Source organism: Narcine bancroftii, chromosome 1, assembly GCF_036971445.1.
Source record: "Narcine bancroftii isolate sNarBan1 chromosome 1, sNarBan1.hap1, whole genome shotgun sequence".
NCBI lineage: Eukaryota > Metazoa > Chordata > Chondrichthyes > Torpediniformes > Narcinidae > Narcine > Narcine bancroftii.
In genome coordinates, this window is record NC_091469.1 from 193989692 (window position 1) to 194004312 (window position 14621).

The following is a 14621-nucleotide window of genomic DNA, read 5'->3' on the forward strand; positions in this document are numbered from 1 at the left end:
GAAAGCTGCCTTAGTCATGAGAATAAGTTATCTCCTAGTTACAACACGATTCATTTAAATTCTTAACCAAGCCAGGCAAATATATGAAAATATAGAAAGAGCATACGTAATTACAGTATACTCAATTATAACAGGAGAGTTTTTTTTTCATATTTAGCCTTCTGACATTAGCACATCACAGTACTTAATATACTCAACAAGAGAAATAAATTCAATTTTTAATTTTATTAATTAATTCAGTGCCAGAACCATCTTGACGATCACGGTGACAGGTTACAGCTACACAGAAATGGCATGACCACCAAGATTAGGCAAACCCTGACATCACCAAATGGTAAAGCATTCATCTAAAATGACAAACTCAAACAGAAAAGTTAGTATTCAGTATTTACACACAAATTACTTATTAAACACCATTAAAACCTTGTCTTAAATTTTCCATTCTTTGATAAAGACCTTAGCCATTCTTTGTCATTTGCCAATGAGGCAATTTATTCCCATCAATTCTATGCAAGCTGTCTGCTGGGTTGGATCAAAATTGATTGCCACAGAAGTACAAATTATCATTTGATTTTCCCTTCTTTACAAGGGAGTAAAACCCAAGCTCTAATTTACTGGTTCAATTGAAATCAGAAATCTCTTAATCATGGCCTCATGACTATCAAACTAGAGCATCTTAAGCAATAGAGCACAAAAATAAGGAAATCTTCTAGATTATACCAGGGACTGGCAAGATTTTATTTGGAGTAAAGTGTGCAGTTTTGGTTTCTTTATTCAAAGGTACATTTGCCTTGAAGTGAGTGAATTGCAGATTGATTTCTTGTTTGAGAGCAAAAAGTATAACCAACTTGTATTCACTGGAGTTAAGAGGAGGAAGATATTATCTCATTGAGACATGGCAAATGCTAAGAGACTGTTTCCTCTAGTATAAGTCTCCAAAATTAGGCAACGAGGGTTTTTTTGGGGGGCGGGGATGGGGGGGAGGGAATGGAAGAGGAAGAGTAGGAGAGATGCAGTGACACAAGACTGAGGAAGAATTTAATTTTTTGAAGGGTTGTGGGTTTTTGAAATTCTCAGTATCAGATAGCTGAGATATCAATCATCAAATATATTCATTGGAGCTTTTATTGGACACTAAGGCAATTCAGTAATATTGTGCCACAGGATTAACATGATATTAATGAATGAAGGACATGAAGGGGACACTTAGTCCAATTCTCCTTCGGCTTCATTTGTTCAATGCTTATCAGTATTTGAAAATATAGAGAGAATTATCTATTTTATGCATCACTTAGGATCACTTTTTAATAAATTCATTTTATATAATCACTGAATCTTTCTTGTCCTGCTCCACTCTCGAAGAATATCTTCTGCCTTGCTTAGTGTGGTGTCCTCCTGGAGATATTAAATACAGGAAAATTATTAAAGCAACTTCTATGCAAACTATTTCCTTAAATTTACCCATCACTTCTCTTCCTAACCAGATGAATCTGGATTGAAATGGCCTCTACATAAATATATCAAAGGCTTTTACAAAACATCGTAAATATCTAATAGTGTATATGTGTCCTTAAATTAAGTGCATGGTAGTATGGTAACAATAAACAACAGGTTGTGATAGGATAGGCTCTAATCTTCCAAGGCTGAGCATGAATTGAACTTGCACTTAAACATTTTTGACCCAAACTCGGCATTCAGTTTAAAATCTTCCTCACAAAAACATTAACAGAAAAATGAATCAAACAAATAGCAAATAAAAGATCATTAGAGACAAGTTGCTTATTTTATTACAAGAAAGATGCAACTTGCAGTAACTTCTACAACTGAAAGACAGACCCACATATTTGATACATAAGAGACTGCAGATGCTGGAATCTACAACAACACACATCTGGAGGTACTCAGTGGGTCAAGGAGCAATAGTGGGAGAAAAAGAATGGCCAACATTTTGGGTCAAAACCTCCTACTGATGCTGCTTGACCCTCAGCATACCTCCACCAGAATATGTGTTCCACCAAAGCATTTCACAGCCAATGAATCGATTTTAAATGCATCAATTTTGAATGTAGTCATAGAGTCACAGTGTAGAAACACTGTGATCCAAGTTCCCACATCAACCCACCCACAATGTTATGGAGTCAGAGGACCCCAAAATCCAGCAGCAATAGAAATTCACTAAGACAAATGGTTACTTAAACAAAAGTTGCTTTTAATTATCTTTAAACATGAAAACAGGATCAAACTTTAACTTATTACTATTAACTTAACCTAACTTAAACCCCTTCTAATTCTAAGCGCATGTGTATGTAATGTGTGTGTAAGTTCAGAAAAGTTCTTTGATTCACAGTCCAATCTCACTTCTCACTCACTGGTATCAGGCAATTCTTATACTGTGCACAGAATTTAACATTTACGAATTTCACCAGGTTTTGGTGCTTGAAAAGTAAATGGTTTACCTTTTACCTCAGGAAGATTCTTGTTGGTTTTCAGAGAGATTTATTGCTCAATGGACACACACAACTGATTCCTTCCGATCAGCCACTTTAGTGTCTTGCCAATGAAACTTGAGTTTCCAGATAATAACCTCTTTCTTTTAGGTCACCACAGAACTCCTTTTCTGTTTCCCTTATTTCAAATGAAGCATTAGGCAGCCAGCCATCTCCTCTTGTATGGACCACAAGGGCTTTAACCAGACTTAACTAAGAACTCACAATCTGTCTTCAAAATGGGGTTTTTCCACAAGCTTGCCAGCTTGTCATGTTCCAGTCCCAGCTACTGCTGCTGCTGAACAGTAGAACTGAATTCTCTCTTTTTCTGAGAAAACCACATGACCCTCTTAGAACAGCAAACAGCAAACTGCAACACCAGACCTAATCTTTGAGTCCATTCATCTGTTGCTTTCCAAAACAATAATCCATTACTCCACAGCATGTCCAATTAACACCTACTTGTGAAATCCTTATAGGCATTCTTCAAAGTTTTTGCAAAGGCACTCAGAGCCTGGACTGTCTGGATTGAGCAGAGCTCTGGCATTTTAAATGAGATCTGTTTTGAAGTGTTTGTATCCGTGTGTGACCTAACTAAAAACCCCACAATTTATCTTCCAAAAACATATCTATATAAAATATAACATAATCTGTCACAACACTAATCCTACCTGCCCATATACCTCTTAACCTACCCTATCTATGTGACAGTCCAAGTGTTTCTTAAACATTGCAGTAGTACCTGTCTCAACTACCTCCTCTGGCAATATGCTCCAGACACCCACCTCCTTTTGTGTAAAAAAAAGTCACTGGAGATATTTAAAGACAAAATAAAGCAAGTAAAAGGGCCTAAACACCACATTTATAGAATTACAGGCTTCCTTCTGTTCTCCCAAACTAGTTCTGCCATTAATGAAATAATGTACCAGTTAGATTCATTCAGGAAGATAGTTTAAAAGCAAATGAGTAAGCATTTGCAATAGATTCACAAGACCATCTGAGGGAGACATGTCCATGTGTGTTTGCCAGCTGCTGTCTGAGATAGTTGAATATTCTGCCAATTAATTTTAAATATATCTTCATTCAATACAGATCAATTTAAACCAATTAAGAATGTATGAATTAAATGTTGTTTTCCTTATGCAAGAATACTTATTTAATGTTAGTAATCCAACTCTTCCAATGTCAATGGGATCCTGATAAATGGAAACACAAGAGATTGCAAATGCTATAATCTAGAGAAAAACAAATTACTGGATCAAGATGGGAGTTGGACTTGGGTGTAGTAATCTCAGAAAGAAGCTGGTCAGATTGGTGTACGGTCGATATGACATCAATTATAAATGGAAGATATGGACTAGTTCAGTATAATTTTCTACACCAATTATATCTTACTCCACAGAAGTTACATAGATCAAAAGCAGAAATTTCAGAGATGTGTTTCATAAGTGGGAATGAAATAGGAACTTTTCTATATGCTACATGGTCATGTGTAAAGGTGAAGCCATTTTGGCAAGATATCACAGAAAAATTAAGCAGGATAACTGGAGTAGCCTTCATGGGCAACCCAGAGCAAAATCTACTAGGCAATTCTATTGAAATAAGCAACAAATTGACCAAATATCAAATCTAATTTCTAAAAATAGCACTGATGGTAGCAAAAAAATGTATTGCGATCACTTGGAAGTCTGACTCCCCTCTACTTATAGCAGGATGCACTGTGGAAATTAACTTATACTCCCGTATACTTATGGGGAAAAAAAAATCACATATTACAGTTACACATTCATGTATCTGGACATCTAAAATCTGGAAAGCTCCAAAATCTGGCATTTTTTTTCCTGGTGCTGGTACAGCAGAGAGAGAGAGAGAGAGACAGAGAGATGGCAGCACGACTCGGGTGGGTGGGGGGAGAGACAACAGCGCGACTTGCATGGGCGGGGGAGAGACGGCAGCGTGACTCGGATGAGCAAGGGGAGAGAGATGGCAGTGCAACTCAGGCGGGTGGGAGAAGAGAGATGGCAATGCGACTCAGGCAGGTGAGGGAGGAGAGATGGCAGCACGACTTTGGCGGGTGGGGGGAGAGGCGGCAGCAGGACTCAAGCAGGTGGGGGGGGAAGAGAGACAGCAGTGCAACTTGGGTGGGCGAGGGGGAGAGAGATGGCAGCGTGACTCAGGTGGGCAGGGGAGAGACGGCAGTGCGACTCGGGTGAGCGGGGGGAAGAGAGATGGCAGCGCAACACAGGTGGGCAAGGGGGAGAGAGTCGCCAGCCCGACTGGAAGGGGGTGGATACAGCAGCACAATTCGGGTGGGCTTAAATCTGAGGCAGCTGGCTTTTGTTCTGAAATCTGGAAAAATCCGAAATGTGGATGCATTGTCCCCCAAGGGTTCTGGATAAAGGATTGTGTACCTGTATTTAAAGAGCAAGTATGACACTTTTGTAAAGATCTGGGAGCCATACCTGGGCTCAAATACAATAACATAAGGAATATAAATGCTGCTATTATGCATACCCAAAAGTGATTTCCCCAACTGTATTCTATATATTTAAAAGTTTTGTAAGCTCTGACAGTGTGTGGATCTGTATGTATAGAAGGGGGAAGGGAGGGAGGGAATGTTTTGTTTTTGTTGTTGTTTGTAAGAAAAGTTTAATATATTGTGTTATTGAAGATTTTATTATGTATATTTTTGAAAAAAATCAAAAATAAAATATAAAAATAAACATATTGATGGATCGATTCAATGGGTGGAACAGTATCTGCAGTTCAAATGGACTGCCAATATTAGTCACTATCGTCAAGCAAAAAGCTGTGCAGTCATTTGGAACAAAGAAACATTCTACTAACTAGTTAGAACGAGAACTTTTAAAAAAAATAGTGCCAGAAATGTTTTAATGTCCAACTCAGCAGAAAGCAGATTTTGTGTTTACTTCTCATCTGACAGGCAGTACCAACAAGACACTCTCAGCACTAAATGAATTCCATGCTCAAGTCTTTACACAAGTGATGGAACATGTGACTTCTTGAGAGAGATGCTGGATCTACCATGAACTGGAAAAAAAACTATTATTTAGCTGGTAGTAGAGTCTTAGGAGAGGACAGCTTAAAGCATAGCTGGAAAATAGTGAAGTTGGGGCAAATTATGCACTATTAATTGTATATTACTGCATGTAAAGTTTACCTATTATAAATTCCACATGAAACATCTAAGCTATGCTGTCTTCAGTTTTCCACAGCAGTAAATATACACATGGCGAAGTCCTTAGAAAGTACATAATTCCTACTGTAGCTCACCTTAACAAAACAAATTCGGATGAAATTCTCAAAGACTTTTTTGCTATTAGAAGAGTAGAAAGCAGATACTGGAATTGTGGCCAAACCCTGGGGGAAAAAAAAGTAGCAAAAGAGTATTTTCACCAAGCTAAGATTTAGACTGCATCTGTACATTGTATTTTTGTATATGTCAACAAACCATTCAGTAGTAAAATATACCGTAATTATAACATAAAAAAATAGATGTAGACTATATGACCACTTAAGTTTGATCTGCCATTTAAAAAGATCCTAGCTAATTCAACCTCATACTATTTTAAATGTCCGAGTATCACAAATTCCACTGAACAGCTCGAGAGTTACAGGATGATTAAAGGCAAAATTATGATTTAATGCTTACAGCATACAATATAACTAGACAATGAGTGGATAAGAGATGGGTGACCTGAATGAACCATTGCTTGAACCTTACAAGTCAGAAATGTACAATGTTTGAAAATTCCCCCAAAAATCTTTTGCATAATAGACACAATGTCTGATAATAAATAGCTAGTCAGAGGAAAAAAATATCTTCACATTCAAAAACAATTACAGATTTTAGTCAACTGTACTCAATTTTACTGCTCCCTACCTTATTGATTGTGAGCCACTTCACAAACCTATAATCATATGGCTGCTTGGTCTCGGTGGATTCCGGCAAGTCAACATCTGAAAGGAAAATGTAGAACATAGAAAGTTGGCTACATGTACTTCAGAAAACAATAATCCTGTGCAATTTGATCTTATCCTATTAATGCACAGTACAAAATGCAAATTAAATTAATGATGGCCAAACATTCCTCACTTGAAAAGGTGAAGATATAAACCATAAAACTCAGTTTCATACAACCTTTGCATTCATCTTAGCAGCCAAGTTAATGACCATAATTAAGATGGAACCAGTCACCATTCTCTTGGTCAAAAAAAATCATGATAAAGGAAGAATCAAACTTGAAAATAGAACCAAATAGAACTTTTTTTTTTGTTTCTATCTACAGATACAGTAAAACATTTGTTATACGCAATTCAAGCAACCTCAAGCAACTGGCAAAAAAGAATTGAGAAAAATAAATAAATAAGAACAAATTTAAAAATTAATAAAAGTTTAAAATTGTAAATGAAGTAACACATAAACCTTTGGTGAAGATGAGAGCAAATATTCATCTCGTTGAGTGCTTCCATTGTGCTTTGCATGTAGCAGCTGTTTGAATAAAGTTGTGTTTGAATAAAATGGCTTCACCAATGATGAAGAGCTGGTTCTTTCTGCTTGTCATTGGGGTGACTCTCTTAAAGTGTCTCCTTATCTATGCTTAGTAAGAGTCATTATCTTTATTTGTATATTATTAAGTACATTAGTAAGGTTTTATCAGTAAACTTGGGGAAGGGGGTTAATTATGATGGCGGCACAGTTAGGACGACATTGTTACAGCGCCAGTGACTGGGCTAGAGTTTTTGTAGGAGGTTGCCAGGAAAGTTGATGAAGGAAAGGCTGTGGATGTTGTCTACTTTGAGTTTAGTAAGGCCTTTGACAAGGTCCCGCATGGGAGGTTAGTCAGGAAGGTTCAGACATTAGGTATTCATGGTGAAGTCATGATCTGGATTCGACAATAGCTGGACAGGAGAGGCCAGAGAGTAATGGTGGATGATTGCTTCTCAGACTGGAGGCCTGTGACTACTGGTGTGCCTCGGAGATCAGTGCTGGGACCATTGTTGTTTGCCATCTATATCAGTGATCTGGATAATAATGTGGTAAATTGGATCAGCAAGTTTGCAGATGACACTAAGATTAGAGGTGTTGTGGACAGCGAAGAAGGTTTTCAAAGCTTGCAGAGGGTCTGGACCAGCTGTAAAAATGGATGAAAAATGGCAGATGAAATTTAATGCAGGCAAATGTGAAGTGTTGCATTTTGGAAGAACAAACCATGAAAGGACATTAACGGTAAATAGTAGGGCTCTGAGGAATGTGGTAGAGGGACCTGTGAATACAGATACATTATTCCCAGAAAGTGATATCACAGGTGGATAAGGTTGTAAAGAGAGCTTTTGACATATTGGCCTATGAAAATCAAAGTACTGAATATAGGAGTTAGGATGTTATGGTAATGTTGTATAAGACATTGGTGAGGCCAAATTTGTAGTATTGTGTGCAGTTTTGGTCACCAAACTACAGAAAAGATCTAAATATGATGGAAAGAGAGCAGAGAAGATTTACTAGGATGTTGCCCAGACTTCAGGAACTGAGATAAAGAGAAATGTTAAACAGGTTAGGACTTTATTCCCTGGAGCATAGAAGAATGAGGGGAGATTTGAGAGAGGTATTTAAAATTATGAGGGGAATAGACCAATTAAATGTAGATAGGCTTTTTCCACTGAGGGTAGGTGAGATACAAACCAGAGGACATAGGTTAAGAGTGAAAGGGGAAAAGTTTAAGGAAGAACTTCTTTACACAGAGAGTGGTAGGAATGTAGAAAGAGCTGCCAGCGGAGGTGGTGAATGCGGGCTCAATGTTAACATTTAAAAAGAATTTGGACAGGCACAAGGATGGGAGGGGTATGGAGGGCTATAGACTGGGTGCATGTCAGTGGGAGTAGGCAAAATTGGCATAGACTAGAAGGGCTGAAGGGGACTGTTTCTGTGCTGTAGTGTTCTATGGTTTGAATTTAAATTTAAATGTTGTAAATCATGGAAATTACCTGATTAAAGTGAACTTTACATAATTAAAGACTGCAGTACTAATATTTTTTCAAATTACTTTACATTTTGCATTGACTTTTGTCTTTTAAATTGTTTATTCTTAATGGTGGTGTTTTAATTAGGCATTGTAAGAATGAGTCTCAAGGATATATATATATATATATATATATTTCATATCTGTTCTCTGGAACATCTATACAGATATAGCAATACCATTTAAAAAAAAAGCAAACTAGATCCAACTATTAGATGGCTTGTGGTAATATCCAAATGGTTACTTACCAACTTCTGAGATGTCTGCGATCATGAAGTAACCTCCCTCTGGTATAACTGGCTTCAGCCCCACAGACACAAGACAGCCAACAAGTCGATCCCTCTTTAACTGTGCCTCCTTGCACAATCTGATAAAATAACTTTCTGGTGATCCGAAACATTGAAATTCTCTCTCAAATCCTTCTGCTACTGCTTGCTGTGGGTGAAAAAAGTTATCCTTTTTATGAAGAGCAATCAACTTCAATACAGTTTAACTTGGCACTTCAAATTCAATAATTATTTTCACACTTTGTTATACGCATCTCTTAATAAAAAAACATTGATTAACCTTGCGAAGGTATGGAGGAAGGTAACTCGGCTCATTTAGAACTAATCTGTGGTAAATTTAGAACACTCATTCTCAACCCTCTTTTGGTTATGGTCCCCTTAGGACTCTGCTCAACCCTTTCCTATGAAGCAAACAAGTTTTGGTTTCTCCTTCTGACTCCATATATTAAAAGAATTATGTAAATGAGGTGAAAAGAAAACAAGGCTTTTACTTAAATGTGCTCTGGCTTCCTTTGAGAATGGCTGAATTAGAATGCTTATAATTCAACCAGGCAACTTCAACCCAGTTGTGGGTGTATTGTTAACTGACTTGACAAAAAAAAGGTAGATTTCGAACTAGATCTAGGATTACTCTCACCCATGTACAATTCTTCAAATTAATGTCTAAATGGTTAAGATGGTCTTAACCAGATGATTTACCAATTTTGAACACAATCAAAGGTTCAAAATCATTAGGCCTTTCCAACCTGTATAAAAACTCTTTCCGGGCAGCTTTTAACACTGGAAAAATCCAAGGTCAGGAAATTAGAAGGCAGAGGAGAGGGGAAAATATAAGTGGATGGTGGTTTGGGCAATGAAAAGTACAAAAGGTACATGACAAAGATCATGTTTGGACAATTAGTTGACAATTAATTGATAAAAGTTGGTTTGTAATGCAGACTCTTTGTTTGCCTTATGGTTGGCAGAAGGCAATTTCATGTAAATATTACATATTCTGTAGTATTACATGGCAATAATCTTGAATCTTAAAAAAAAATAAAAGAAACAGATTTATTGTCAGAGTGCATACATGACATCACAACCATGAGTTTCACTTTCCTGTGGGCAAGGCAGAATTACCACTTAATGTTAATGCAAAAAAAAACTGTACACAATGTAAACATGTAAACAAATAAGGAAATGCAAACAGTGCAATACAGAGAGGAAAAAATGAAGTGCAAAAGAAAGAGGTTCTTAAATGAGTCCCTGATTGAGTTTGCTGTTGAGGAGTTTGATGGTTTTCCCATAGGTGCTCCAATTTCCTTCCACATCCAAAAGTTGAATGATAGATGAATTGGTTACAATAAATTGCCCATATTGTAGCTATCTGGTAGGAGAATTGATGGGATGTTTATGAATATTGTAATAGTCCGAGCAAAGAGGAAATAATTGGTAGAATGGGATTGATGGAATTGCTTTGAGAACAAGTGCAGACAAAGAAGCTATGGATATACTGGTGCTGCAGGAAAGGAGTAGGAGGCCTTGTGGATCAGGGTAAGTACATTATTGTGAATACATGGCATTGATTCCATCTCTCAATTACATTTGCAGGTGTGCAAAACAATCCTTTGGTACTTCTCACCTGTGGTCCAGTAGCACAATGGTAGATTGAGTTCTGATGGACGGTCTGTAAATGTTTGATTAAGCCTTTGTGTCCAATTGCCCATCCAATCTGCAATAAATCCAATCTACAATGTTTTGTACAGTGTGCAAAATCAATAACATCTAGTAGTATTTTAAAAATTAAAATGTAACTGGTTTCAACAGATTTATCTTGTATAGAATTCCTACTGAAAACAGCTAATTTTATTCCAAATGTTTAACTAAGTTAATTATTGTCAACAAACCAACTAACAAACAAACTGTGTGCAATATCTCAATAAGAAGCAATATTGGCACTGAAGGTTAATTTTATGACTGGTACAGTAAAATCCTCGGTATCCGGAATTCAAGTAACTGGCAATCCCAAGCAACCAGCAAAATAAAAATCCGAGAAAATAAATAAATGAAGTTAAAATAAATAAGAATAAGTAAAAATTTAAATAAAAGTTTAAAATTGTAAAAGGGACGGCACGGTTGGTAAAGTGGTTAGCACTACACCTTTACAGCGCCAACTATTGGGAACAGACTGGGGTTAAAATCCCAAGCTGTCTGAAAGGAGTTTGTATACTCTCCCTGTGTCTGTGTGACTTTTCCCTGGGGGATCTGGTTTCCTCCTACCGTACAAAACATACCGGGGGGCATAAGTTAATTAGGTGTACATTGGGCAGCACGGGCTCGTGGGCTGAAAGGGTCTGTTACTGTGCTGTAGTCTAGATTTTAAAAATATATAATTTAAATGATCTCCAAAGCAATACCTTTGGTGAGCATTGGAGCAAGCATTCAGCCAGTAGAGTGCCCCAGTTGTGCCCTGCCAGCAGCAGCTGGTTGAATAAAGCTTTTCATCCTGGTGTTGCCCAGGATGAAGAGCTGGCTGATGCTGCTCGTCATTGGGGTGACTCTCAAAGTGTCTCCTTATCCCTGCTTATATATTATTAAGTGTATTAGTAAGGGTTTTATCTGTAAACTTGGAGGAGGAGGGTTAATTGTGATAGAGGCACAGTTAGCATAATGCTGTTACAGTGATCAGGGGTTTGAATTTAAATGTTGTAAATTACAGGAATTACCTAATTAAAGTGATGATAATGATTTTTTTCAAATTATTTATATTTTGAACTGTCTTGTCTTTAAAACAGTTTATTCTTCATGCAGGTTATTAGGTAGGCATTGTAAGAGTGCATCTCAGGGAACTGGAAAATTCACAATCCAGCATCTGCAATCCCTATAGGTGTCAGATACTGGGGAGTTGACTATTTCTAATGACAGTGGCTAAGTTGCAGTGCCTGAGAACTGGGTATTAAATTTGTAGGAATTCAGTTGATTTCAACCCAATCTCATTGAAACAGATCCTAAATTTGAATAAAGCTCTGGCAGCTGTCCAGTTGAAGCCAATTTAATTATAGGAACTGAAAAAAAAAGTATTTGATTTCAAAACAAATCAATAATTTCCTCGGTTAGCAACCTAAGATTTTATGTTATGACTAGCTACCAACAAGTAAATTGCAGTAATCATCTCCAAGGTTTGTTAATACCTTATTCAATTTCAAAACTTTCTCTATTCTCACCTTCCATCCCGTAGCACTGAAGGATTTTCCTGCACTTCCAACTGTAACTGTTCGCTCCCACATCCCTGGCATGGTGGCTGGGAATACAAATGTAAGTAGAAATGTGGGCAAGTATAAGCAGTGGAAAAAGAGCCATTAAAAAGGGTGATCTTTGCACATCTGCCCACCAGTGTGGAGATTCATTAGTACATTAGATATGTTGCAGTGGTTAAACATAATTTACAACTGTGTGATTAGACTTTCTAAACAGGGTATGTTATTAGTAGGTTCCATAACATAGTGAAAGCTTAAAAATTATTATTTAATTATAATTAATGGTAAATCTATTTGTATTTCTACATGGATAATCATTGGGTCAGACTTGAGACAATTGAGTCAATCAAATAAAAAAAACAGCAAATCATTTACATTTACTAAACAGTTTACATTTCAATAACGGGCACCGACAGCTTCTTAATTGATTTAGGGTTCAGAACCAAGGCCAAAGAGGGTGATTTGGATGACTTGAGCTCAGGTACACCACTGGATCAGACAGGAGGGGATGCCGCTACTGAGGTTACGAAAGTGCAGAAGGCAGCAACATCAGAGAAGGCAGTAGGATCCATGGACATGTGATGTCTCTGCAGCGGCTTTCTTTTGCTTCTCTTTCATGTCTTGATAGTGGCTCTAGACTAGTTGTGCCTCTTTGTGTGCCTTTACAGAGCAAACAAAGGAAGAAGTTGGGCCGAAGAGTGTCTATGATTCTAACCTGGAGAATGTGCTGCCATTTCAATAATGAAGGAATGGATTGAGGCATAAGTGGAAGCAGTTTGGGGATGAAAGCAGCACAAGTAATGGAAAGTGCAGATCAACCAGGAAGCCAAAGATGCCAATCTGCATTTAGCTTTAAAAAATCCACCTCTGTATTTATTCTGAAATCAATGGCATAAGAATGGAGTCAAACAGTCAATTTCCCTTAAGGTGAAAAAAAGTTATTCAAGATTAAATGTCAAACGAGTTAACAAAGGGAATACAAGCATGAAGTAGTGAATAGATTTACTAAGAAATTTACATCTGCTATGCATATATTATTGCGAAAAGAAACTTTGAAGCAGGGAATACATAGATCTAGACAGAGATGGGAATTGGATTTGAATATGTATTGCAGAGAAAAATTGATAGGAATTATGTTATGATAGCATGACAAATACAATAAATGTTAGATGTATATTGGTTCAATATAATTTTTTGCATCAATTGTACCTTACTCCACAAAAATTAAATAGATTGAAAGCAGATCTATCAGAAAAATGTTATAGATGTAGTCCAAAGGCAGGCACTCTTTTTGCATACTACATAGTCATGTTCAAAATTGAGACCATTTTGGATAAAATTAAGAACATTTATACAACAAGTTACAGGAGTTAAACTTCCACAAGATCCAATGCTCTTTTTGTTGGGCAAATTTTTTTAGCAGTAAGACTAAAATTAAAATTGAATTATTTTCCAAAAGGAATTTATGAAAATTGCGTTAGCAGTTGCAAGAAAATATATAGCAGTGGCATAGAAATCAGATTCCCATTTTGGAATGAAAAGATGGCATACAGAAATACATCGTTGAATATCTCTTGAGAAAATTACATATAATTTAAAGAATAAATATATTTTTCTGAAAATTTGGTCCTATACTTACATAAAATAGGTATGAATTTATAAAGAGCTTTCCCTGAACTTCATGAAACCTTGCTAACTCCTTGGGATAAATAAATGATGATATTAAAGGAAAGGTTGTGTGAATGGTGATGATATTTTGGTAACCAGGTTTGGTTTTTTTTCTAACTTTTCTGTATTTTTGTTTCTATCTTTTTTTCTTTTTATTTTGGGGATTATTATTTGGGGGGAAGGGGTTGGTGGGGTTTATTGGGGTATAATTTGTAGCATGTATAACTGATTTTAACATATGATTGTCATTTTCTGTATTTGGATAAAATATTTTTAAAAAGCATTAAGTAGTGGAAAGAGTTGGGTGTCATCAACCTAAACAAAACTTGTGGCTTGGAATTTTGTTGTCAGGACCAGCATTCAGAGAAGAAAGCAAAGTAAGAGAACCTGTCAATGAAAATGTTTATGTTATAAGAGCTAGGAAAATAATGATTTGAGAAGTATCATTGATCTGGTACAGCAGGGAGCTATGCAAGAGGAAGATTCACATTAAACATGTCAAACACTGATTCTTCCTTGTCAAGCTTCTTACAAAGTCACAAAGGATACTGTTCTTCATTTGTATAGCATTACCCCAGTACCCGAGATTCATGGAAGCCAAACTCTGGAATATGTCAGAATTTTTATGAGAAAATAAATTATTGAAAGGCATATTCAGGGAATTGGGAAGAATGGAGGTAAGAGTGTGTGTTTAGAAGCTTGGAAGGAAGAATGAAACAAGATTTGCAGCCCATGAATAAAAGAATGGTTGAGTGACAGGAAATTAAAGTGAAGAGCTGATTATCATATTAGAGGGTAGAGTACAGTGGAAACTATTTTTCTTAATATATATATTTTCAACAATTTATATGGGTGCATTATGTACAATTTTCCAAATCTGCAGATGACACTTAACTGTAAACA

General features: G+C 36.7%; 1 protein-coding gene across 6 annotated transcripts in view; it reads right to left on the bottom strand.

Moving 5' to 3' along the window:
• Positions 1-206: 206 nt before the first annotated feature.
• Positions 207-14621, bottom strand: part of LOC138736743 (kynurenine--oxoglutarate transaminase 3-like) — a 79238-nt gene continuing 64823 nt past the window's right edge. For all 6 annotated transcript variants that reach the window (XM_069886763.1, XM_069886773.1, XM_069886755.1 and 3 more), the window contains 6 exons: positions 12018-12094; positions 10436-10525; positions 8776-8962; positions 6391-6467; positions 5781-5867; positions 207-1395 (listed from right to left, as the gene is read on the bottom strand). In XM_069886763.1, coding sequence (XP_069742864.1) covers positions 1327-1395; positions 5781-5867; positions 6391-6467; positions 8776-8962; positions 10436-10525; positions 12018-12094 — 587 coding nt within the window. In that variant the 3' untranslated portion in view covers positions 207-1326. The remainder of the gene's footprint in view (positions 1396-5780; positions 5868-6390; positions 6468-8775; positions 8963-10435; positions 10526-12017; positions 12095-14621) is intronic.